Consider the following 23979-nt stretch of genomic DNA (forward strand, 5'->3'; position numbering starts at 1 on the left):
AGTGTTCCCTTTAGGATAACTTTGCTCTTTTCCCTTCCTGGCTAGCTCACAGAGCAGACTACTTCCTCTGCCCCCAGCCCCAGCCTTAGCTCTTTCTCTAGCCCCCTAGCATCAGAAATATAGTTTTGGTGCCTTCTGCTATTTTTGGCATTATTTAATGATGATTTGCTGTGTTTGCCATTCTTTATAGGTGGACACCTATCCCTATAAAACCTTAAGCATTTGCATTTGGTGGCAAAATTTCTGACAACAAAGTTTATCTTAGAACTGTGTTTTCTTAATGAAATACCACTTATACCACTGACTAATATAGAAAAAAAACACGCCACCTGGAGAAGAACCACATGGTTCTTATCTAGAATGGGGAGGAAATAGAAAAAGCATAATAATACTTTAAATGACATTGAAATTTAATGGTTAAATGTCACTCATTCTTTTAAGTTTACACAGTGGACTTTACCTTTACCCAAAAAGTTCTTTGAAAGAATCAGACTGGGACCATAATCACTGCTGTAGCTTATAAATTTATTCAAAATAACTGGAAAATGTCTTAACACATTTCAAACCAATTAAAAAAAAAATAAACCAAGTCTTTTGATTAGAGAGAAAAGGTGCTCCTCCAAAGGAAACTAAATACCTTCAGAAAAAAAATCAGAACAAAAGAACTTTGCTGAAGCTGAGTGCTATTGCCACATACTTTTATAAAGAATAAATAAATGCCTTTGCTTCCCTATCTTTCTGCTATCCTCCCTTTCCCAAAGATTTCCCAGAACGCAACTGCACTCCTCTCTCTCTGCTCTGCTGCTTTTCTGAATCTGGGATAAAGGCAGTTTTAAAACCGCCTGTCTCAAACCTCATCTGGTCCTCTCTCTGACTGTTCCAGCCCTTGACTTTGAAAATGACTTAATTTGTAGACGCAACAATTAGCATCACAAGCACTAAATGAGTTTCTGAAGCATTTGAAATTTTTTTCATTGTCTGAGAAAAACTGCAGCATCTGTATGTGGTGTAATTTGTATTTGCAGGACGTTGAGGCGAATACAGTCAGACTTAAAGAACATGACCAAGATGTCTTGGTGCTGGAGAAGGTCCCAGCAGGGAACAGGGCTTCTAATCAAGGAAACTCACAGCCTCAGCAAAAGTAGGTTTGCATCCAGCACTGCAATTGCCAGACTATGATTAACCTTTTCACATGGTATCATCATTTCTACAATAGCGTGTTCTCCTTTTTTGTGGAAGACAGCAGTGTGTGTGACTTGTTTTTCTCTCTATTGACTAATCACACATCTTGTGGAGTATAATGTATCCATTTCTGGCACAGCATTGAGCTTGGTGCTGCCTGGAGTAATTCTGGGGGGACTATTCCCTACTCAAAAAATGCTCTCTGTGTACAGTGTTCAACTGTAATAGCTTTGGAAAGGAAGGCATTAGGAAGAACAATGAAATAGGATTACTGGACAGCTCAAAGGATACATAGGCCAGTAGGTGATGAAAACCTTTAGTAGTTGAGTGTCAGATGTAGGATTTCTCAAGAAGTGCTTTCATCCTTTTATCCGAGTAGGCACCATTGATGGAGACATGGATTTCAAATATAAATCAGTCTAATGATTGCAGCCCGGAAGTGTCCATTTGACCTCATTCACATGTGTTCCTGCTAATGTCACAGTAGTATTTCCTTCACATTTCTCAGGTCCCCTGTTGAGTCTTGCTCAGTATATCTACATCTTTCACTGCAACTTCCTCCATAAGTCTCTTTCATCCACTGTGCCAATATTTGCATATTAAGAGAATTAGGACACGTAACTCTAAGAAATTGTAGAAAATTACAGAATTTAGTGTTTTAAATGGAGATTAATTTTCAATCTTAGAATAATAACACCAATACTGTAGCTAAGGAAATGTCGCAAGCAATCTGTTGAAAAAGAGTGCCTCCCTAGTTATTTTTATTTGTTTGCCGTGTAAACAGAGTTTCCTTTAATTGTCACACTTAATGTAACTGGTGAATTTTTATTGTTGGAACTAAAAGCCTAAGATTTAGACATTTTCATTTGGATGAATCAACACATTTTCAAAGAAAGTGGGAAGAAATATATTACTGAATAGCTGTAGGGTTTTTGCATACTTTTCTAATCTTCATTACAACCCCTTTGAACAGATAGAGAAAATTCAGGCTCAGAGAAGTTACTTATACTTGCCCAAGATTACAAAGCTATGATGGCAAAGCTGAAATTAAAATTCAGCTTGACCAACTTCCCAACCTCTGCTCCTCCAGTCTGGAAACCTACTATAGCAAAAATACAATAGTATATAAATACTGTATCTGCAACACTCTTCGGTAAACCTTGCAAACCAACATATTTCAAAAGGGTTGATGTGAAATGAAGTATATACAGAACTGTCCTTTCACCTACAAACCCTTACATTTACCAGCCAGAATTCTTTTGTTTGTTTGTGTTTCGCTGCTTTCCATTCTTGAAATGTTCTTGCTCAAGTGTTTTTAATACTTGTCCTTCCAGCCCCCAGAGGAGGATAAGAATGAGAACATTTTGTGTGTGAAGGTTGGAGCTACCCCCAATGATTTTCCATAGTGCTCTTAAATATATTAATAGTGATAATCTTCATTTTAAATAGTGTCTTCGAAAAAAAATTTGCTACCCGAAATGGAAACCTTAAAAATTCTCCTTAACTTTGAAACAAGTGACCCAAAGTCCCTTCAGCTGTGCATGGCATTGGTCAAAGGTATTTGCTTATTACATCTTCCATTCAGAGAACCCTCCAGGTACGGATTTTTCATGAAAGCAAAATAAGGAAACAGAAAAGGAGAAGCCACATGAATTAAATTTATTTTAGGACTGGATCTGATTTCCATTTTGTCTCCTTATAGACCGACCCACATATTTTATATAATTCAAAAACATGTACATGTTCACAGCAATGCATTTACGAAATATCAATGAGTACAAAATACTGCACCACACAAAATCAGTCCCCAAAGAGTAAAAAGCCACCCTCCCAAGGGATTGTTTTTCATGTTGAACTTTCCCGAGTCAGGTCAAAAGCTGGGGGTGGGAGGGTAGGAGTTGCAGGGGCAGGAGTGGAACAGTAGGAGGAAGGAGGGGCATGTGTATGTGAATTTTAAGCTGACGTGCCGGACAGCTTTGACAACATGGCAGTGATTATGATGGGCTCAAATTTGGGAAATTTTAGGACTTCCATTTCCTCAGAAATTGTCCATTTTGAACTCAAAGTGGGTCACTATGTTGGTGTCGATAATATTTTTCTGACTTTTCCCCTGAGAAATCCAGCACAGTTTATATATACGTTTTAAACTTTCAAAGCTACATGAGGGGCCTCCCCGGTGGCGCAGCGGTTGAGCGCTGGGTTGCGAAGCTGCCCGTGGCCTCTGCGGCGCCGGTTCGATCCCCGGCTGCTCCCTGGCCACCGGAGGAGGGTCCCACATGGTGCGCCTCTGACTGTACCCAGTGCATGTGTAAACAGAATAAATAAATAAAACATGCCTCTATAAAAAAATAAAAAATAAAAAATAAACTTTTAAAGCTACATGAGTCAGTCCCAGCCCTACTCAGCTCTGAGTGTGATATCAAAAAATCAGTAGCCACATGGTATTTCTGATGATGGATAAACTATATGGAGCTCTCAAATTTTTACTATTTTGGATATCCTCTGCTCTGTGATTATGTGGTTTTAGTAAGAAAGAGAGCATTTGAAATGACCATTCCTATTTTACACAGTTGCTTTTCCTTATCAAACACCCTACTGCTTAGCTCCATCCTGCGTAGAAAGATGGTCTCTTTCGGACTCTCTTTCCCCCACTTCAGTTTTTGATTTAAGTGTGGGTAGAAGCAGCCTTATTTCCAGACTTGTGTTAGAAAAACTTCCTTTCATAGCTTGGACAATGTAACCCATTGGGATTCTCTTTTCACTTAGGCTAGAATAGTTTCTTCATGTAACAAACTGAAAAAAGCCATGCTGTCTGGCCTCAAGTCCCTCACTTACACAGAGGTCAAGCAGTAGGCTGCGGCTTGCCCAAAACAAAGCAGTCAAGCGCTGTTTTGGACCCCAGAGCACAAAACTCCAGACATCTATGTCTGGCCAGAAGTTACATTGGACTGCCTCTTAAGAGCTCCCTGAGCTGCTTCTCTGAACTATCTTCTTCAGAATTCCCCATCCTAAGAGACCCCACCTGAATAGCATTCTGTGGGACTAAGTGGAAGGAGGTGGGCTAAGGCAGCCCCAGCAGCTGTGCCACTAGAGGGCGCCTTGGTAGCAAAAGAATGATCCCCTGGGGCTGTGGTTGACCTGGCCACAGCGTAGATATGGCTTGCCACTCAAGCCTTTTTCATTTTGACCAGACCTAATACTAGAGCTAAGCAATGTCCTAACCATAATCTCTGGAATAGGAAACTGACCTTTTTATCAGAGTTAAACTTTTGACTAACAGATATATCTGCCCATGGCTGGAGCTAAAGAGCTTGCTGCTTACTAGCAACAGCTGCCAGTGTCCTGTGACATGCCAAGCCACCTTTCTTTAATGTATTTAGACTCTTATTTAAATAAAACTTGTTTTCAGAAACAAGCAGACCAGCCCTCCTCACAGAGGGCTTTGATTGCACAGCATGCTTCCAGTCCAGAATGCACTCCGGCTCCCCTGGTGCGGCCTCTGCCCAGAGAGTCTGGCTGCCTGGGGTTAACAGCATTGTGGACTTGTGACCCTACCAGGCTCCCTGCAGAGATCTCCAGCTGACCAACTCTCTAACCGTGGGCCTGATGCTTCTCCTTGCTGAGCAGTTTCTCCACCTGTGGGATGAGATCATATTTCATTGGCAGGAATGAGTATGATGACATGATTCACTTTCCCCACCTAAGTTGCACAGTGAAATCTGACAGCTCTTAGAGCCCTCTCCAAACCCAATTCCTTATTAATGTGTGGCCAGATGTGGCTCTTTATCCAGCTCATGTGGTAAGCACTGTCAAGGAATCAGATCATTTAGGAAATAGTCAACGAATTCAGCAGTGTTCTCCAGTGAGCGTTGAAAGTCACTTATAGATATGCCCTCTTCTTTCCTCAAGTAGTCCCTGCCCACCAAAGGGAAACCTTTGTTTTCTAATCTTATTTGCTTTGAGAAAAGGGTAATATTTTTTAACTCATTTTATTTTTTTAATATATTTATTTCATCCTTCATTTCTGTACAATGTATGATTTCCCCGTGAGATTCCCACCACCAGTTCACCCGTGCACCATCACCATAGTCCCCTGTGCTCTTCCCACCCCTGTCCCGATCTCTCTTCCTCCTCCCCTACATAATGTCTCTGATCTATGCTTGCCTGTTGATTTTGATTTTTACTTTATTCTAATTATTTTTTTCCTCATTGAAAAGGCTACTTTTTTGAGATTGGAGTAGAATATTATTATTTTTAACCTCATATGTCCTCCCTTGGGCTCCAGAACCAGGTTTCCTTAAGGACGTAACTCTTCAGCTTCTTTATGACCCTGAGTGTGCACACACACACACACACACACACAGAGGCTAATGTTAACATGATAACTGGCATTTACCTGTGAGACAGGCTGTGCTTGCTACCTCACTCAATGCCAGAGTTACTTTACAGGTACAGGGTCATGTGTTGAAATGCCTCTCTTCACTCCCTCATGCAGGTGGTTAAGACCCTGAGATTGAGTCTGTTAGAGATGTTCCCAGGCTCTCAACACATACCCTCCAAAGTCTCATCACAGCAAAGGATGGGCATATGGTGAGGAGATGAAGAACACTGGCTTCTCCTGGAGCTGAATTCTGCTGCTTCTCTCTGAACATAAGACAATGTTCTTCTTATTGTTGTTTTTCTTCCCTGTAATTCTTTAAGTGAGATGCCAAGCAGAAAATCAAAGTCAGAATTTTGAAACAGGAACACCAGATCATCTCACTGTACTTTGCCCATACTTTTCATTCCCTGTTTCCTTACCATCTTGAATGTGGCTTTGAAATAACCCACATTTAATTTTAAAAAATGAATTCTCCCAGTTGATGGATGTTCTGAAACAGTGAAATGCCAAATAATTTATATTTGACATTGAAGTAAATTATATAAATTTCCTACTGTTTTTCTTTTTTATTTCCTAGTCAGATGCTATAGGATTGGTTTGTTTGTTTGGGGTTTTGTTTTCTTTTCTCTTGTTTTATTATTAGCTGCATTTCCAGAGCACATACCAGTGTACAGTTGGGAAAGACAGAGCATTCCAGAAATAGGCAGGGGAATCCAGTGTGGGATTGAGGTTTTGCTACAAGTAACCCATATATGGATAACCTCGTTTACTGTCACTTTCCCTCGCCAGCTCCCCCTGCCTGACCTGAACTGCCCCAGGGTTTACATGTTCTTTTCATTCCCCTTCGGAAAAAGGCTGAAGTCTCTCCGTTCCCAGCCTGCTAGAATCACTCTCCAAGTAGTTTACTTTAGTTCCATGTAGGGGAAAGAAGAATAATGTTTTCATTAACTATTTCAATTTATGGTTTTTCCCTTGTTCCTATGTGACTTTTTCACATGGTCACTCTTCCCATAAGGAGAATATGGCCCAAAACTTAAGTCAAGGTGGTTCACTGGGATAGAAAACAAAACAAAAAAACGTAGATCTGTAAAAAGTTTTTTATTAAAGATTCGTCCATGCATGAAAAACTAACAGTGTTTTTTACTTTCTTATGTAGGTATACTGTGATGTCAGGAACACCTGAAAAAATTTTAGAGCATTTTCTAGAAACAATACGCCTTGAGCCAACTTTAAATGAAGCAACAGGTAAACACATCGAACAGTTTGTGTGTCCATTAAATCCACGCAGAGAATTGGGAAAAAACCCTAAATCCCTTCTCAGTGTGTATTGCCAGAGTAGTTTTAGAAGGAGAGTGACCTTTGTCAACAGTTGACCTTTGTCAACACCACTGTATGGCCCAGCCAGGGAGCAATTCTCTCATCCTCCAGCCTGACTGGCCTTCACAGTGACTCAGTCTGGTTCATTCCTGTTAGGAGTGGCCTTCCACAGACATCTCTTCATTCTGTGGATCTCTTTGTCCAATTTCCCCCTTTTTATCAGGATACCAGTCACATTTGATTAAGGCCCATACTAGTACCCTCATATTGACTACATCTGCAAAGATCTCATTTTCAAATAATGTCCAGTCCTGAGGTGTTGAAGTTAGGATTTGAACATATCTTCATGGAAGGACAAAATTCACCCCAAAAAACCCCCTCACAGTGAACCAATCTTATTAGACACAGCAATTTGAGGATTCGTGAGATGAATATCATCAGTGCAGTAAGTGTTCAGTTATGATATCATTCTCCACTTTGGGATTTTTGAAATAGCCCTGTTCAACTCTAAAATCCTATTCTATTGGACTTGCAGAATAATGGGTTAATATTTTAAGCACCCTGAGAACTGGGGTCCACAGAAGAACATTTCTCATTAAGGAAGTCCAAAAACTTATCTCAAAAGCTTAGTGATAGTTCAAACTCTATTATCATTATCTTTGCAATATAACCAAGGTGAAGGCATCATTACTATTATTATATAACTCCTAAAATGTGTTTTCCCACTAATTTATTGCTTTATCTCTTCATTCCAGTTTCTCATTTTATAAATAGATTGGCTGAAGGTTTTTTTTTTTTTTAATGTAATGAGTTAATTGGGGAGTAGTATATAAGAAAGCCAGGACCTCTGAATTTTTATTCAGTGTTGAGTATCTTGCCTGACAGGCATTAAACATGAAATTAGGCAATGTGAACAAGAAATCACCGTCCTGTCCTCAGAAAGTTTGTAACCTCCTAGAGACCATGAAAAAATGTATAGATAATGAGAGCTTAAGGCAGTGTGGTCATAAACATTCACCAGCTGAGGGCACCAAGCAAAGCAGCATGTGGACTGTAACCTGCAGTAGCCCTGCAGGAAGGCTGGTGTCCAGTAAGTAGGGATTGAGGACAAAACTTTTTATATTAAGGGGACAACATTACCAGTGACCTAGAAGTGGTCAAGGCACCGCAAGTGGTCTGCTTTTGCTAGGCTAAGTGTGTACTTTCGTATGTATATTTTATAAATCTCCCATTTGGGCAAGGAAGGTAAAGGGTAAGAATCTGGCATGCAAAGCTAAGCACTGGGGAGTGATGGAAATGTTTGAGGGAGGAGGATGCAATAAGGACTATACTTGAGAAAGAAAACTCAGCAGGGCATTGCTTGCTTCCAAGAGGAGTACAAATAATGCAAATTTCTGGAACCAGAGGTGAGGAAATACAATGGATTGCCCCCCTCTTAATTCCCCCCCCCCAGAAATTATGAGCATATAATGCAAAAAAACAAAACAAAACAAAAAACGCCACAAATACACACACCAACATCTTCACTTATGTGACTATTAACTAAAAAGCCATAGAGACTGTGGGATCTAAGGCATGATCTGTGAGATCTTCACTACCCATGAAGAACAAATGCATCCTTCCTTTTAAAGTAGCCACTAAGAGATGAGGATTGGATTACTGCTTCATAAACAACCACAAAAAAATTGAAGGCTAGAAATCACTGTGGCTGCACATGGGATCTGATTCCTAACCCATTTTTGACGTTAGAAGATGGTTAACATCATAATTTAATATAGAACTTCATTTCCAGCCATTTTTCCTGATTTATTTTTTCCTACAAGTATTGTCCATGGCTTGGAGATAAAGAATAAATCGGTTTCCTTTTCATAAATCAGATCTTTTTAATGTGTGCCAGATCTAATTAATGTGTGCCACTGTCATCCTGGACACTAAAAATAATTCTAGTGCAGGACCATGGAACTCACAGATGCTGTGGGGGGAGTCGGGGGCGAGACTCTTAGTATTTATGGATTAAAGTACACTGGAAATTTCAGTGTTCACAGCAAACTGGTTTGCATCATGGAATTGAACACACCTAGACTTGACAGTACATTCTGTTGATTTACTAAAACATCTATTTTCTGCCTGAGACCTATTAGTTTCCTAGATTTTTTACTTCTGTGTTCAGCATTATTCATCAAATCACCTAGGAAATGACTTTGCAGTGGGAAATGATTTTTAAAAAATCAGTTCTCAATGGGTATCCCTGTTGGTACAAGGGGTAAGTCCCAGCACTATGAAGCTATCACAGCCACTGCAGCACGACTTCGATCCCTGGCCAGGGAGCTACCCACATGGCACAGCAAACCTCTCCTGACTTGCCCCCTGCTCCCCTCAGCAGTGTATTTCAGTAGATCTGCCTGTTCTGCTCCCCACTGTCTCTGGTGAGTCCTCTTCCCACACCTCTGGCCTGCACCCCAGTTCTTGTATGCATTAATAAATTAAAATAAATTTTAAAAAATCAGTTCTCAAGGCCAGAGCTACCATGGGAGAGAGGCCACAAATTTCATCCAGAGACATCTTTGAGCTCACAAAGTAGAGGTCATGAGCAAAGCTCACCCTGCTGAGTTGAAAAAAAATGTGGACAAAAGTAGTTATCATTGAAATTAAATGGTGCAGACATATCCAAGGACACTGTGGGGATCTGACCCCTTTCTGAATCTTGGGATGGGTGAATGTGTGGAGATGGCAGCTAGTGGGGCAACAGAACAATGTTGGAGTGGTGTCAATGTGAGGAAATAGTAGCACCCTGTTAGAAGCCTTGGAATGAGTATAAAAATGAACATGTTCACCAGAGATACCAATCCCACATCCACAGCATCTTTTACTGTGATATTAAAAATTGGGTCATGCACATTTTCTTATTGAACTTTTTTCTTAAACAAACCTTTGTAATAGTAAAAAAAAATCTGTTCTCAAGTGTTAACAGTGTATGAGTAGAGAACAAGAAAATCACATTGAAATGTAGGTGCAGGGTGTCTGGGTGTCTGGTTGAAAAGTGGGTGGCTGAGTGGCCTAGTGGCCGGCTCCCAACCTTGGTGCACCCAACTCAGATCTCTCCTTATACAAAACTTACTACATAGTTTGGTATTCTGGCAGCAGCCTTAGATGTAAGCATTACCTACTCTATTCTCAGAGAATGTCTGAAACATGTAAAGGTGACTCTAGATCTTAAACTCAGACAAGTCCTTTTGTACTTAAAAAAAAGACTCACATGGCTTCTATCTGGCACCTTCTCTGTTTCTTATCCTGCTCAGTCTAATGGGACTGAACAACCTGAAACAACGAGGGATAACAGAATGTCAGCTTGAGACTATATCCATCACCTGTATTTAAATGAGTATAGTGATTCTATATGACATGATAGGAGTGGTAGCTGACCTTTCATATTTCTCACCATTTTATTTGAAAAGTTAACATGAGCTTCATGAATGTAGGCCAGTATATTCATTATTTAATTGGAAACCCCTCTAGCATCTTGTGCACCAAGTTCAACCGGTATATTCCTAAGGCTTTTAGGCCTCCCTTCCTGTATTTTCCCACCAAGCCTGACTGGAGGGTATTGTAGTGGCCATGAAGAACCAGCATGAAATTCAAAAGGAATGAAACGAAGTTTATCTTTGGGACTCACCTAGTTTCCCTTGCAATCTCCCTTCTTACCTACCTACAAAAAAGTTGGAATATAAGATATTCACCATTTCAGCAACTCGAGAGCTTCTGTATTGATTCAGTTGCTGCAGGCAGTCTTTATCTTGTCCTTCCCCCCCACCCCACTTTGTTTTGCTCACCAATTCTCTGCTCTTACCACCTGCTGTTTCCATAATCCTGTCGCCCTCTCATACTTCATTGCTCCCTCTAGAAATAGAGGTGGGAAAGAGGCAAAGGAAAAGCGAGATTGACAAAGGACATATGGTATAAATTAGACAAAGAAACATGTCTTGCTTCTGCATACAGGGCATCGCCTATATGTGGCTCTTTAATTACATGTACTTTCAAAGAATTCATCGCAACTAAGGTGACCAGTGCCATTTGTACACACCTGTCTCTTTTTAAAACACTATACTTTTTATCCATTGTCCTAAGAAATTGAGTTTTGGTCTCAAGCTCTGTCAACATTATGAGTTTTATGTGAGTATATATACACACACATACATATACATACTTACATATATATATATATATATTAAGAACCATTGGCCAAGAACATATGAATACATATTCTTGCCTTCCTAAATATTTCTCCAAGAACCTAATATCCTGTCTGCTCTGCTTTCTTTCTTCCCCTCACAGATTCTGTTTTAAATGATTTTGTTATGATGCACTGTGTTTTTATGCCAAATACCCAGCTTTGCCCAGCCCTGGTGGCCCAATATCCTTTTTGTGAAACGTCTCTATTCCTTTGAAGACACTACACATGGTGGCCTTTATGTCATCTCATTCTCTGAAGGTAAGTCCCAGTCAGTATTGTGCATTTCACTCTTGTCAAACGCAAAGCCATCAGTAGCTTCCAGGCATAGACAATGCTCTCCCTGGGTTTGCCCATGCCATGTTTAAGGATTTCCCCCTTGTTACCCTTCTAGAGAAATGTGAGCCAAGTTGTTTCAGGAAAGTGATGCTGATGAGAAGTGTGCCCACCTGGGAGGTAGGCTGGAGAAGGTTATGTTATTACTAGGGAATATTATTAGAGATTGTTCCCTCACCTTGGGGACAGGATACCTCTGCGGGACGCCAGGCAGCATGGTCCATGACCTGCTATGTTCTTCCTCTAAACAGTATGAGTTAAACTGCTAACTGGCTGAGGTTAACACGGATTATCATTGTGGGTGGCTTTTCTTTCATGTTGGTCCTGGTCCATCCTCTCCTCTAGGTACAGAAATATATTCCTTCATTGCTATTTTTACCATCACATTAACTTAAATCAAAGATACAAAACTTGAAATTTTAATGTTAGTTCCTCTAAGCAGCTTGGACACAAAGTTTGTTTGAGGCAACTCTTCAATCGTCTGTTGAGTTGGCCAATTGGTGCACAGAGTCTGGAACAGACGGAGCATCAAGAAAATGTAAATTGAATTTAAAAAGTGAATATTATTAATAAGTCACACCCTCAACTTTGGGAGTCATGTGAAAGGAGTGAAAGTTTATTTTCCAATTCTGCTTTATTTTTAAAATAACTTAGACCCCTTTTTGAGCAGTTAAAAATATTGAAGAACAATTTTCTTTTTTCTGCACAATCCAATCAGTGTTGACATGTTTTCCTTTTTCAGAGTTAGAATTGCCCTACCTGATTCTCATTTTCTTGTTCACCCATATTCTTTGTAAAGTCAACAGAATGCATGACAATGGGAGACTTGAGTTGGATGTTTTATTTAGAGGGAGCTGCATGAGTGAGATTTGAGTGTTTATTTGCCTGGAAACTATCCTTGCAAGTAATGACAGCTTAATGAGACTTACATATATTACATATTCTTTCTGGCTCCTATTCAGTTTTTCTCAAGTCAAATTAACACATTCAGGACCTCTCTGTGCTCTTTTAACTCCATACATGGTAATCATTATTAGACCTTTGAGATTTGTTGGAAGGAAAAATACAAAAAATACATCCACCATTGAGTTTAGGCTTTCCCTCCAAAAGTTAGCCTGATGATAAGCTTAAGGCAAACAAAACCAAAAGAAGAGTGAGGGAATCTTGTGGGCCAGATCATGTCATCTTTACAACTCAAAGCCCCAAACACTGAACTTATATTTGTTTTTATTCTTGCCAGTTCTGATTTCTTCATTTATTAGCTTGTTCTCTCTCCTCAGGGTTGGTTGAGAACTTTCATTTCACAGACTCCTGTGTTGTTTTTGTGTTTGTTTTATAAGTCTCCTAGAGGGAAATTTCATGTCATGCCCAGATAGGGGGGCATGAGAATACTGAGAGAGGGAAGGAGGGTAAAAGAACTGTAGAATCAAGGAAAACCAGTGATGTCCAATTCTAGTTCCTTTCTCAGTGGAGAGGGAATCCAGGATGGCCGGTGTTGGCCTCACTACTAAATGTCCTCAGACTGCCTCCTTCACCCCTGACCCTGCAAGAGCATAGATTTTCTTCACTGTTCTATTTGGAATCAACTCTCACACTTTGCCCTATACCATGACACTTTTTTTTTTTTTTTAAGAGGCATGTTTATTTATTTGTTTGTTTTTGTTTATACATGCACTGGGTACAGTCAGAAGCGCGGGAGGGTGAGAGAATTCACCAGAGCGGAGAGCAGAGCAGGCAGAAGGACCTAAGGACACCGCTGAGGGGAGCAGCGGGCGGCAGGAGAGGTCTGCGTGCCATGTGGGACCCTCCTCTGGTGGCCGGGGAGCAGCCGGGGATCGAACGGGCGCTGCAGAGGCTGTGGGCAGCTTCGCAACCCAGCACTCAACCGCTGCGCCACTGGGGAGGCCCTATACCATGACACTTAATCCTTGTAGGAGTCTCCTGGGTTTGGGTTAGGTTTATTTTACAAATGAGTACTCTGAGGCTAAAAAAAAAAAAAAAAAAATTAATAACCAGAAAAATGTCAGTGCCAGTGTTCACGCACCTCTTAAGACCCAAGTCTAGGGTGTATCACTGTTTCTCTTCACAACTTATTCCTTTAATTAGAATTTGAGAACATTTCTTGACAATGTACTGCATGCTACATATTTATCTGTGCTTCAGTTGCCTAAAATCAAAGTATTATTTGTTGTGACCAAATCAATAGTGTCCAATAGAACTTTCGCAATGATGGGAATGTTGTTTATCTGTGTTAGCCCAGTAGCCACTGACCTTGAATTTGGTCACTATGATGGAGGAACTGAATTTTTCCCCTTTTTTTTTAGGCTTAATTAATTACATTGAAATAGCCACATGTAGTTAGAGGCTTTCAATTTGGGGGTTTTAAGTCAAGTGTTTAGATATGAGGAATAAGAGTCTCAAAACAAAAAAATCACTGTTCTTTCCATGGCAGGGAGGTCAGGAGCTCATCCTGCTTCAGGCAAGCAAACAGAAAGGGCTCTACCCCCACAGGTTTTTCCTGTAAGTGCTTCTAAATTATGCTAAGAACTCAAATTTTAATCCTCCTTTCACTTCAAGGAGGTAGGATATAGGCTTCTTAGATAAACTACATTTGTTTGTTCCTCAATAATGTAATCCAACTGTGATTGACTTAAGGGATACAAGAATTCATCAGAAGACTATGGGGTAAACTCAGAGAATTGAAGGAATCTTTGAAAAGCCTAGGCCTGCAGCAGCAGCAATCAAAGACCGTGCTGTTGGTACACATCTACCCCAGGTCCCTGGGCCCTCATGTCATTCCACACCCTGGGAAAGTGGACCTAGTTGGCCTGACTGGGCCATTGTTGACTCCTTGGTCAAGGAAAGGCAGAGCACGTCACTGGACAGTTTCACAGAGACCATGCTAAGAGACCTTGACCTGCATCATTCTGCTTAATCCATTTCGGGGTTAATGTAGCTTTTTTTGGACAAATAAGAATGCTGAGGCTTAAAAAAAATGAAGTGATATGCCCAAGGAAAGTAAAGAAAGAAAAACAGAAAAAGTGGTGAAGTAGATGATGAATGGGCAAAATCAACAAATAACGTAAACGGAACAGTACCATATTCACATGGGGCCAGGGGTAAAATGTAAAACTGAACTAGTAGGTTAAATCCCTTGTTAACATGGGATATAGAGATAGTAAAATACTTCGCCACATACTATTAAAGCGTTCAAAGTGAGTTGCCTTGGCTGAGTGTTTTCAAAGTACTTAATATCTGTGACTTTTTATAGCAGCCCTATGAAGAAGTCAGTATTTTCACTGCTCTTTTTCCAAATCAATAAACCAGGATAATAAAAAATTATGATTTGCTCAGAGAAGGGTAATTACTAGTACAGAAAAGATTTGAGCCCTGAATCACTGACACCTATTTCTGTCCTTAATCCACATTGTATGTCTTCTCCAATTTTGCTTTTGCACAGAGGAAGACGGCAAAACTCTGTTTAGCATTAATTTTTCAGGTCTTTTATGTGCTAATGAGACTATTCACTAGATAAGCTTGGGACAAGATTTGACCTGATGAATACAAGTGCTTTATAATGAGTTTCTTAAATTATATTTGTTCAATTTCTATACTTTTCATCTCTAGTTTCTTTAATCTTTTAAAATTTTGTACTTAAAATATAGTTCAATTTTCTGTTAGTCTTTAAAAAGAAAATTAAAAACCACCTAAAACCCTACCAGGTATTACTATTATTAACATTTTGGTATGTATCCTTCTAGTCTTTTTTCTATCCATATAGATATATGATTATAAATATAAGAATATAACCGTACTGTAAATAATAGTGCTTTGTCACTCTACAATATTTTGTGACTATCAATCTCTGTCATTAAATCCCACAGCCTATTTCTAAATATTGTTAGCCTTGTCATCATGAAAAATAAAACATTCTCATTGTAGAACAAGTCAATTTACAGAAAGAAAAAATAGATGAAAATTCATCTGGGACTGCACCAGTGTTTTATGAAAAAACTTTCCAGAGGGCCTCCCCTGGTGGTGCAGCAGTTGAGTACTGGGCTGCAAAGCTGCCCGCAGCTTCTGCAGTGCCAGTTCGAACCCCAGCCATCGGCAAGGGTCCCACATGGCGCGACAGACCTCTCCTGCTGTGCCCGCTGCTCCCCTAAGCAGTGTATTTCTTCATCAGTCTGCCTGTTCTGTTCCCCGCTCTGGCTCTGGTGAATTCTCTTACCCTTCTGCGCTTCTGACTATACCCAGTGCTTGTATAAATAAATAAATAAATCTTTAAAAAAAAAAAAAAAAAGGAAGTTTAAAAAAAAAAAAGAAAAAACCTTCCAGATATTTTATATAATTTTATATAAGTGTAGATCATGTTGTATGCGTTCATCTGTAATATGTTCTTTTTCACTCAACAGTGTGGTATGGATATCAATATATATAAATAAAACATCTTTTTTCACATAATTTCACAAACATTTATTAAACACTTAAAATATATATTATACAGTGCTGGGCTATGAGATAACAAAGAAGCATGAGAAAGACATGCTATTTTTATTGACTCAAAATATCATGTAATAGGTCAGTTGATGAATTTCTTAGCCTCTTCTTATTGTATATTTAATTTCTATACTTTGCCCTATAATGTATATAATTCCCTACTTAAAATTTCTGAGATAAAGAACATAAGATAATTTGACACCTTTAATATTTATTACAGAATTGATCTCTTGTCTTTTGTATTTATGATTAAACTCATATTTTTATTTTACAAATCTAGGCGGGTCTTCAACTAGTAAATGATCACAGCCAAGTTGATATTATTTTAAATTTTAATAACTGAATCCTTGATTCACTGCATTTTCATATCATTTACTTTATCTTTCCAACACTTACCCCCAACATGTGAGGCCAAAAAAAAAAAAAAGACTTTTGATACTTATTTCATTTTTCATGTAGGAGAAATCCTGGCATGTGGAAGCCAAGTTATCATCTAAGATTCTGTATTTACTGGCAGATGTTTGGACAAACTCCACATACCACTAATGTACTTCTCATTGTAGGGACATTGTAGTTGATTTCCCAACATCAGTACCATCTCAGTTGGCCAGTGTAGCTGCTGATAGCACTTGGCTGCCCTAGACAGTCATTATATCTCAAATGGCAGCTTCAAGGTAGACTGGGTCAGTGAGATTCAAAGAGAGGCTTCCTGAAGATTCTGGGGTAAAAAGTTGTTTCATTATTTAAGACAGAGACTAAGAAGCCTATTGTACCAGTTGCCAGTGATAGTCAACCTACAGTTATTCACAGAATGAGTCCAATTACAAAACTGAAATGGAGTCAGAAAAAAAAAAAATGACATTGTTAGCATAGACAGTTACCCTGCCAATGGATTCTCCATTATATTAATAAATGCAGATATTTTGTTGTCAAGGACAGATTATTATTATAGCTCAATGAAACTTATGTGAGAACTTGCTTATATTTATATTAAAAAAAATTTAATTCAGCAATAACTTTGGCCAATATTTTTTCTTATTCTTACTATCTGATTTATTCAACACAAATTCTATACCTTTGACATGGAAATAATTTCTTATTTTCTTAAAAGGAAAAAACAGAATATAGATTTTCCCATTAAGTTTTATCGGAAGCCACCTTTATATATTGCAAAAAAAGTCAACACAATAGCTTCCCTTACTGAAAAGGCAGGGTCTCTATCATTTATTTCTGTGAAGTTGACCTGGGGGAGTAGTCTCTTTATAAGTTGATTTGGTTCTCTAAGAGGAATATTTATCAAACTTTGCTTATTCTTGGTAATGAAAGATTTACAGAGCAGCATCAGGTTCTCATTATATAGATGAAGCCAAGTTTTTAGGAACATTCTTTAGATTTTCTATTGAAAATTGTCAGCTTAAATTTTGTTGAAGTCAAAATTTGCCATTGTAGTCCCATCTGATTCTGAAAAGTGTTTATCCATGTCACTATCAGTGCAATTTAATTCCCACATACAGAATTTGAGAGTTTATTTGAATAAGGAAGACTTGGTTTGGTGAGGTGAACACAGTGTTCTCTAGGTAGAAATGGCTGTTTATGGGGTATTCTACAAAGTATTTTATGTATTTTTCCCTCAGTCTCATTAATACTGTGAAGTGTGTAATTTTTTTGCAATAAGGAAATGAGACTGAATAACAAAGAAATTTACCTCAAGTTACCTAGCTAGTAAGTGAAAGATATGAACCCAGGCAGTAGGTTGCATTAAGCCATGTCCTATCTGCTCTGCAATGAGAACAAGCCTCTGGCTTGAGAGTTAAAGGAATGGCAAAGAACTAGATACTTTCAAAAAGGCAGAGAATTCTGCAAATCAGTGGGGGGAAAATATTCTGAGCAAGAAAATCAGAGACATCTTTAAAAAAAAAAAAAGCATTCCTGGGAGCTCAAAGTTAATTGGTGTATAAAACATACAGTAGCCTGTGTTTGGTAGAAATAGCACCACACAGAATTAAACCCAGAAATGCCAAGTCTTATGAAAAATTCCAAAACCTTCCACCAAAAAGATTTTAAATAATTTCCAGAAGTTGATCAATAATGATGATGACAGTTAACTTTTACCGAGTACTAAATATGCCCCAGCCTCTATTCTACATAATTTACCAATATTATCTCATCTCATCCTTAAGAGAAATCCCATGGAGATTACTGATGAGGAGACCAAGTCTCTAAATGGTCAATTAACCGACCGTGATCCCCAGAGTTTATAAGAGGAATATGAGTTTATAAGTCTGGATATGAGCGCAGGTGGTCTATTTCCAAAGCCTGCATTTCCAAGCACATGTGACATCAAGGAAAGTATAGACCTAGTGCTCAGGATGTTGTGTTGCTTTACAAAGGCAAGAAGGGCAGTAAAGATAATATAGTGGGAAATAATATAGTGGGAAAAGCAAGATCTCTGAAGTTGGAAGACCTGTGTTTAAGACCTGCATCTTACAAGCTATATTACTCAGCAATTATCCTTAACCTTTCTGAACCCCGTCTGTATAATAAGGGTAATTAAAGCTGCCCTACCCATCTCACCAGGTTGCTGTGAAGATCAAATAGGGCTATGTCTGTGAAAGTACATTATAAACTTTTAAGCCCCATATAAATATTGCTAATATTATTGTACCATCATGCGAGGAATATGGCATAATGTAAAGAGTACACAAAAGCATTGTCTCATCAGTGGGCAGATGACCCCCAAAGTTTGTTTTCAGCTACAAGCAGAGATCTTGTATGCAAAGCAGGGTTTTAAAAAACAACAACATTGAAGAGTATCAGTTTGAATGTTGATAAGTGTTTTATAAATAGCTGCATAATTAGCATGTACTTACTGCAAAAAGTATACATAATATTTTATTCCCTGTTGTAGGCTGTAATAAATCTGCTGCCTCTACATCCTAGGAGGTTTTCACTTACTTTCCCCATGATAATTTTAATACGTGGAACCATTATTAGCTGAATTAAGAATAAGTAAATGAGCAGTAAAAAAAAAAATACAGAAAAATTACAGGTGCCTGTGGTGAGTAAGATAATAACTAGGTAAAAATATATGAAATAATTACAGTGTTTGAACGGCAGAGCCGGCATGAGGAAAATGACTCAATGGAATATTAAGCCCACAGTTGGCGGGTAGAAAGACTTTAGCCTACACTATGGCCTTCACCTCTCCTGAGTCTCAGTACCTCACTGAAAACAGAGCCAATCTGTCCTCAGCTGTATCAACATAATGCTAAAGGAGCTGGTCCAATTCAATGCAAATTTAATCTGTCAGAAAGTCTGTGATTCTGTGGGTTAACTCCCTAATAACTGAGAGAATCTGTTTAAGGGATGTACCAGATGTTTTTGCTTTTGTGTAGAGTTAGTCAACCTGATGGCATTGAACAGCCTATTAACTTATTTAGAATGTATCTCTGATCTGTATTTGGCAGCTTGACAAAATAGAATTTCAGGTAATTTGGAGAAAGGGCTTTTTTTAAAGTCCTTTCAACTGTGATTTTTTTTTTAGAAAATTGCATTATATATAGCACTCCAAACAGTGTGATTGAATTATTTAAGATAACAAGTCAATCAACAAACATTTGAGGTTTTTTATGTTTACTTGTGCCCAATCCTTGACTAGAAGATGTAGAGATTCATAATGAATTTAAGATATAGTTCCTGCTGTTTTCTGATTTAATGCTCCCAGATGGTGAGAAATGCTACTATTATAACAGAGAAATTTCAATTTATTTCAATGACCAGTAAATATAAGAATGTTTGGCTTGTAGTGAGCCGCTGCTTTTCCAGGTATATTGGATAAGAGAGAACTGATTGAAACTATTGCAGAGAGTATCCAGTTTAGACAGCGAAATTCTGCCCCTCGCTAACTGTGCATTTGTCAAGGTTGCCACAATGAACTTTGATTTCTGTGTATGCATTGTTTTTTATTTGAGGAGTTTTGGGAATCAATTTCTACATCTCAGATGGATTTCCTTATTATTCAATCAACTTGCAGTTCATCTAGTTCTGATATATAATTTATGTTTGAATGAAGAAAATTGTGCTCGCTTCGGCAGCACATATACTAAAATTGGATAAAGAAAATTAATATCAGACAAAACATAGCAGTGTAGACAGAGTACTGAGGAAGGAGATGAAAGACCTGAGTTTTAGTCCAAACAATTCCATTAATATACTTAGGAAAAGTTAGCCTCATTTTACCTCAGTTTTGTTAAAAACAAAAAACAGGTCCAAAATAGAGTCAGTCCTTCCTGCTGGGTCCCCTCCCAGACTTAATACCTAACTAATCTCATTGCAGTTTCAAACTCTCCCAAAAGTATAATGCTAATGCAGTTGATCTGGAGTTTCCAGATCACCTACTAGACAAGTTACTCCCACCCCTGCCTGCCTCAGGGAAGATGGTTTACCTGAAATATTCTTTTCTTTTGCTAATAACATTGTCCCACCCTCTCTGTGTCTATAATTACCCCCCCATTTTGTGTAAGCATTTTGCAGCAGACAGGATACTGTCTGATTCATGAATTGCTCAGTAAAGCCAATGAAATCTCTAATTTTGTGAATTTAGTTTTTTAATAACTTCCTTACCTTTAAAATGGTGGAGTTGAAGAAGTTATAGTCAACCAGCTTTTGCAATTCACAGATTCTATGATTTTGTAAATCATCTGAATCAACTCATTGTGTCAGTGATGATTTTGGCCACTTTGACAATTACAGCTTTTTCGTAACTGCATTTAAAATAATGATTTTGTGAATAATTCTAAATTTTCTTTTAGACTTTTAGCTAGTACTTAGGAGATTGCAGAACTTTGTTATCTTTCTGTGTCTCTTTTCCCCAGGGATTCAGGCATTGTATTACTTCTTTCCTGAACCTGTCTTGTTATCAGTTATTTAATTGTTAATACAAACATTCCCTGATCATTTGATAAAATCATTTGACTTTCTCTACTACTACTCTGTTCTTAACATAGACATTAAGCCAGTTAATATTTCAAAAAGTGTTCTTTAGATATTAAAAGCATCTTATATGCATAGTACTCATTGATAATCCTTTCTAAATTATTTGTCCTGGGGAAGAGTTAGACTGCTGTTCTACCTAGGACTTTCTTCATCAGATGGCTCATGCATTATTCTTGTTTTAGCCAGGGAAGGTAATGGTTTCTGCAACCTTCTTTTACATTTGAATCTATGAACATAACATATTGAAGTATTACTCGTCTCACTTTACTTTTATGGACATCATATTGAAACAAGGGACCTGCTTAGTTATTCTTTATTCTTGGGCTGCTGTCTGAAGGAGATAGAGCTTTTCCCTCTCATCACCTTTTTTGTAGGAGTTAAATAACATAAAGATCACTTAAACCTTCTAAAAGCCTGGGGAAAATGTTACAGGAATAAGTAAAAGCCCCAGTACCTCATCTGTAACCATTTCAGGTATAACTAATTGCATATAAAGTCCGTCTTTTCGGGAATTGTATGCTGGCTCTGGAGGGGCAGAATCCTTGAGCACATGCCTGGATCCAGCTGTAAAAGTTCTACCCACCTCCATTTTAGTAAATAAACATCTATAAAGGGAAAGGCTAGACTTTGTGAAATAAATCAATGATTCCTTTTGTTTTTCTAGAGACAAAAATACTTTCCATGAGAAAAAGGAAGAAAGCCTCTTCAGAGTCCCTCCTGATTCAGTTCATTCTAGCTCCCAGGAGGCTGTGCAGTTACTACTGAAGAGCAGGGGACATGGCCCTGGCATAGGCACTCAGCGTGCCGAGTCAGTGCTAGAAAACTTGGAATTTGAGCAAAAAAAGAAAAAAGAAATCTCTTTCCCACTAGGATTTTTGCTTCCAAGTTACAATTATACTTAATAAACTCATGAAAGCTAGCACTCATGTCTAGTTACCAGAACCATTGTTTAGGGCGGTAGAGGTGGTAATACTGGGAAGAGCCCTGGGTGGATTTTTAATCCCTGTCATTTACTCACTAACTCACTTCTCTTTGAAGCTCAGTTTCCTCATCTGTCAGTTTTTCCCCTTCAGATTTGTAGAGAGTATTATATGATCACATGAATACATTAAATGTAACATTGTAAACCATAAAGCGCTAAGCACATTTTAAATTTTATCATGGCAGTTCTTGTGTATTCTCTTACTGTAGACAAAGGACAGACTTTTCCCAGCATGATCGACGACCAAAGAAATCTTTGTCCAGGGCCTCCCCGGTGGCGCAGTGGTTGAGCGCTGGGTTGCGAAGCTGCCCCCAGCCTCTGCAGCGCCGGTTCGATCCCTGGCCACTGAGCGAGGGTCCCACATGGCGCGCAGACCTCTCCTGCCGCCCGCTGCTTCCCTCAGCAGTGTACTTCATCAGTCTGCTTGCTCTGCTCTCCGCTCTGACTCTGGTGAATTCTCTCACCCTCCCGTGCTTCTGACCGTACCCAGTGCTTGTATAAATAAATATTAAAAAAAAAAAAAGAAATCTTTGTCCTGACCCATAGGGATAATCTAGATTACTTATGCTGTCCTGGCCACAGGTGTGCAGCTGCTATCTCTGTCTTTAACACCCAAGCATTTGCATCACTATCTTGAGTCCAAATCAGGATAACCTGGGAATTATGATTATATTCACTTGATATTTCAAATAGTTGCATCTTCATGCAAATCAGAAAGAACACCTCACTCTGTCCTTCTCTCCCTCCTCCCGTCCCCTGGTCAGTACATATTGATATTTTTGAGTGAATCGGGAATTACTCATTTGGAGCCCATCATGTACCTGACCATGTTTCTAGGTGCCATTAAAAACAGTGATAAAATTTACTGCCCAGTATTGCAGTTCTTTGAAAAGAAAACCTGAGTTATGTGTGCATTACAAGCAAGAGACCAAAGGGTTAATCAGAAAAGAAATAATTTTCACATAAAGTGATCTTTCTTTCCTTTTTTTTTTTATTGTAAGCTCAGAGAGAATTGTGGCAATACAGGTTGAGCAATTTTCTTTTTTATGAATCCCGTGCTCAATTTATGAAAGCCATTTTGCAACCCATTTACATGCAGTAAACCTTTAAGGCTTTAAGTTTCTGTCATTTACCTTGATCATGATGATTTATAGTCCCTTTAGAAAAGCCCTTTACTGGCTCAGCTCTCAGTGCAGAAGTGCCATGAGGCAGCTTTCCACCGAACCTTTAAAGCCTTGCAGGTAAGAGAGGGCACGGCCAGCCTTGCATCCAATTATGAGACAAGGGGTGTTGTGTGATGGGGAAGAGAAGTAGCTGAAATTAGGAGTCTTGGATTCAAAACCACCTCAACACTCCTACTAGATCATTCTGGTCATTTATGCCCGTATACTGTCAAGTTTGCTCACTTATAGAAAGGGAGTGATATGCTCATCAAGACAAAATAGGTTTAACAAAATAGGTTTAACATAGCTCTATGTACAAGACAAAGCATTAGTTGTAAGAGGAAATTGTTTTATGAAATATTTAAATGTTTAATGTAAACTACTATAAATCACTGAAAAGGGAATGGCGCGTCTAATCTGAAATCCTTCTTGATCATATACTATGTTCTCCCTACTATAATCCACATGAGAATATATACCAAGAACAGGGGAACTTTGTGACACCTATGATAGACACTCAGTTAAATACTTGTTATATTAATGAATAAATAAGTTTTCTACTTGAAAATCACTGTCCTAGACATGGTACAGCATACAGAACAAATAATATATTATCTCAAGCCTCAAGGGACATATAATTTGGTTAACATGTTGACAGCCAGTATGAGTTAAGTTGTGATTCAAGACAAGACAAGAAGGTATAGTATAAAAAGAGGGATTCAGCAGGAACCTCTCCTCCTCCTAACACTGGGTGCATTTACATAACTCCTGCCTCACTCCTGTAATCCCCTGCACTCTTCCCATCAGTCCCTGTTCCACCAGAACGAAATACTCACTCAGATGGAATGGACTGAAATGTATCTGTTGAAGAGGATTGTAGAGATGCATGCAGAAT

General features: G+C 38.7%; 1 protein-coding gene across 12 annotated transcripts in view; it reads left to right on the forward strand.

Moving 5' to 3' along the window:
* Nucleotides 1-23979, forward strand: part of RAPGEF4 (Rap guanine nucleotide exchange factor 4) — a 279874-nt gene that overhangs the window by 220980 nt on the left and 34915 nt on the right. For all 12 annotated transcript variants that reach the window (XM_037523555.2, XM_054699866.1, XM_037523553.2 and 9 more), the window contains 3 exons: nt 1026-1141; nt 6720-6808; nt 11213-11291. In XM_037523555.2, coding sequence (XP_037379452.1) covers nt 1026-1141; nt 6720-6808; nt 11213-11291 — 284 coding nt within the window. The remainder of the gene's footprint in view (nt 1-1025; nt 1142-6719; nt 6809-11212; nt 11292-23979) is intronic.

Source organism: Talpa occidentalis, unplaced genomic scaffold, assembly GCF_014898055.3.
Source record: "Talpa occidentalis isolate TD23 unplaced genomic scaffold, MPIMG_talOcc4v2.1 talOcc4.3, whole genome shotgun sequence".
NCBI classification, from domain to species: domain Eukaryota; kingdom Metazoa; phylum Chordata; class Mammalia; order Eulipotyphla; family Talpidae; genus Talpa; species Talpa occidentalis.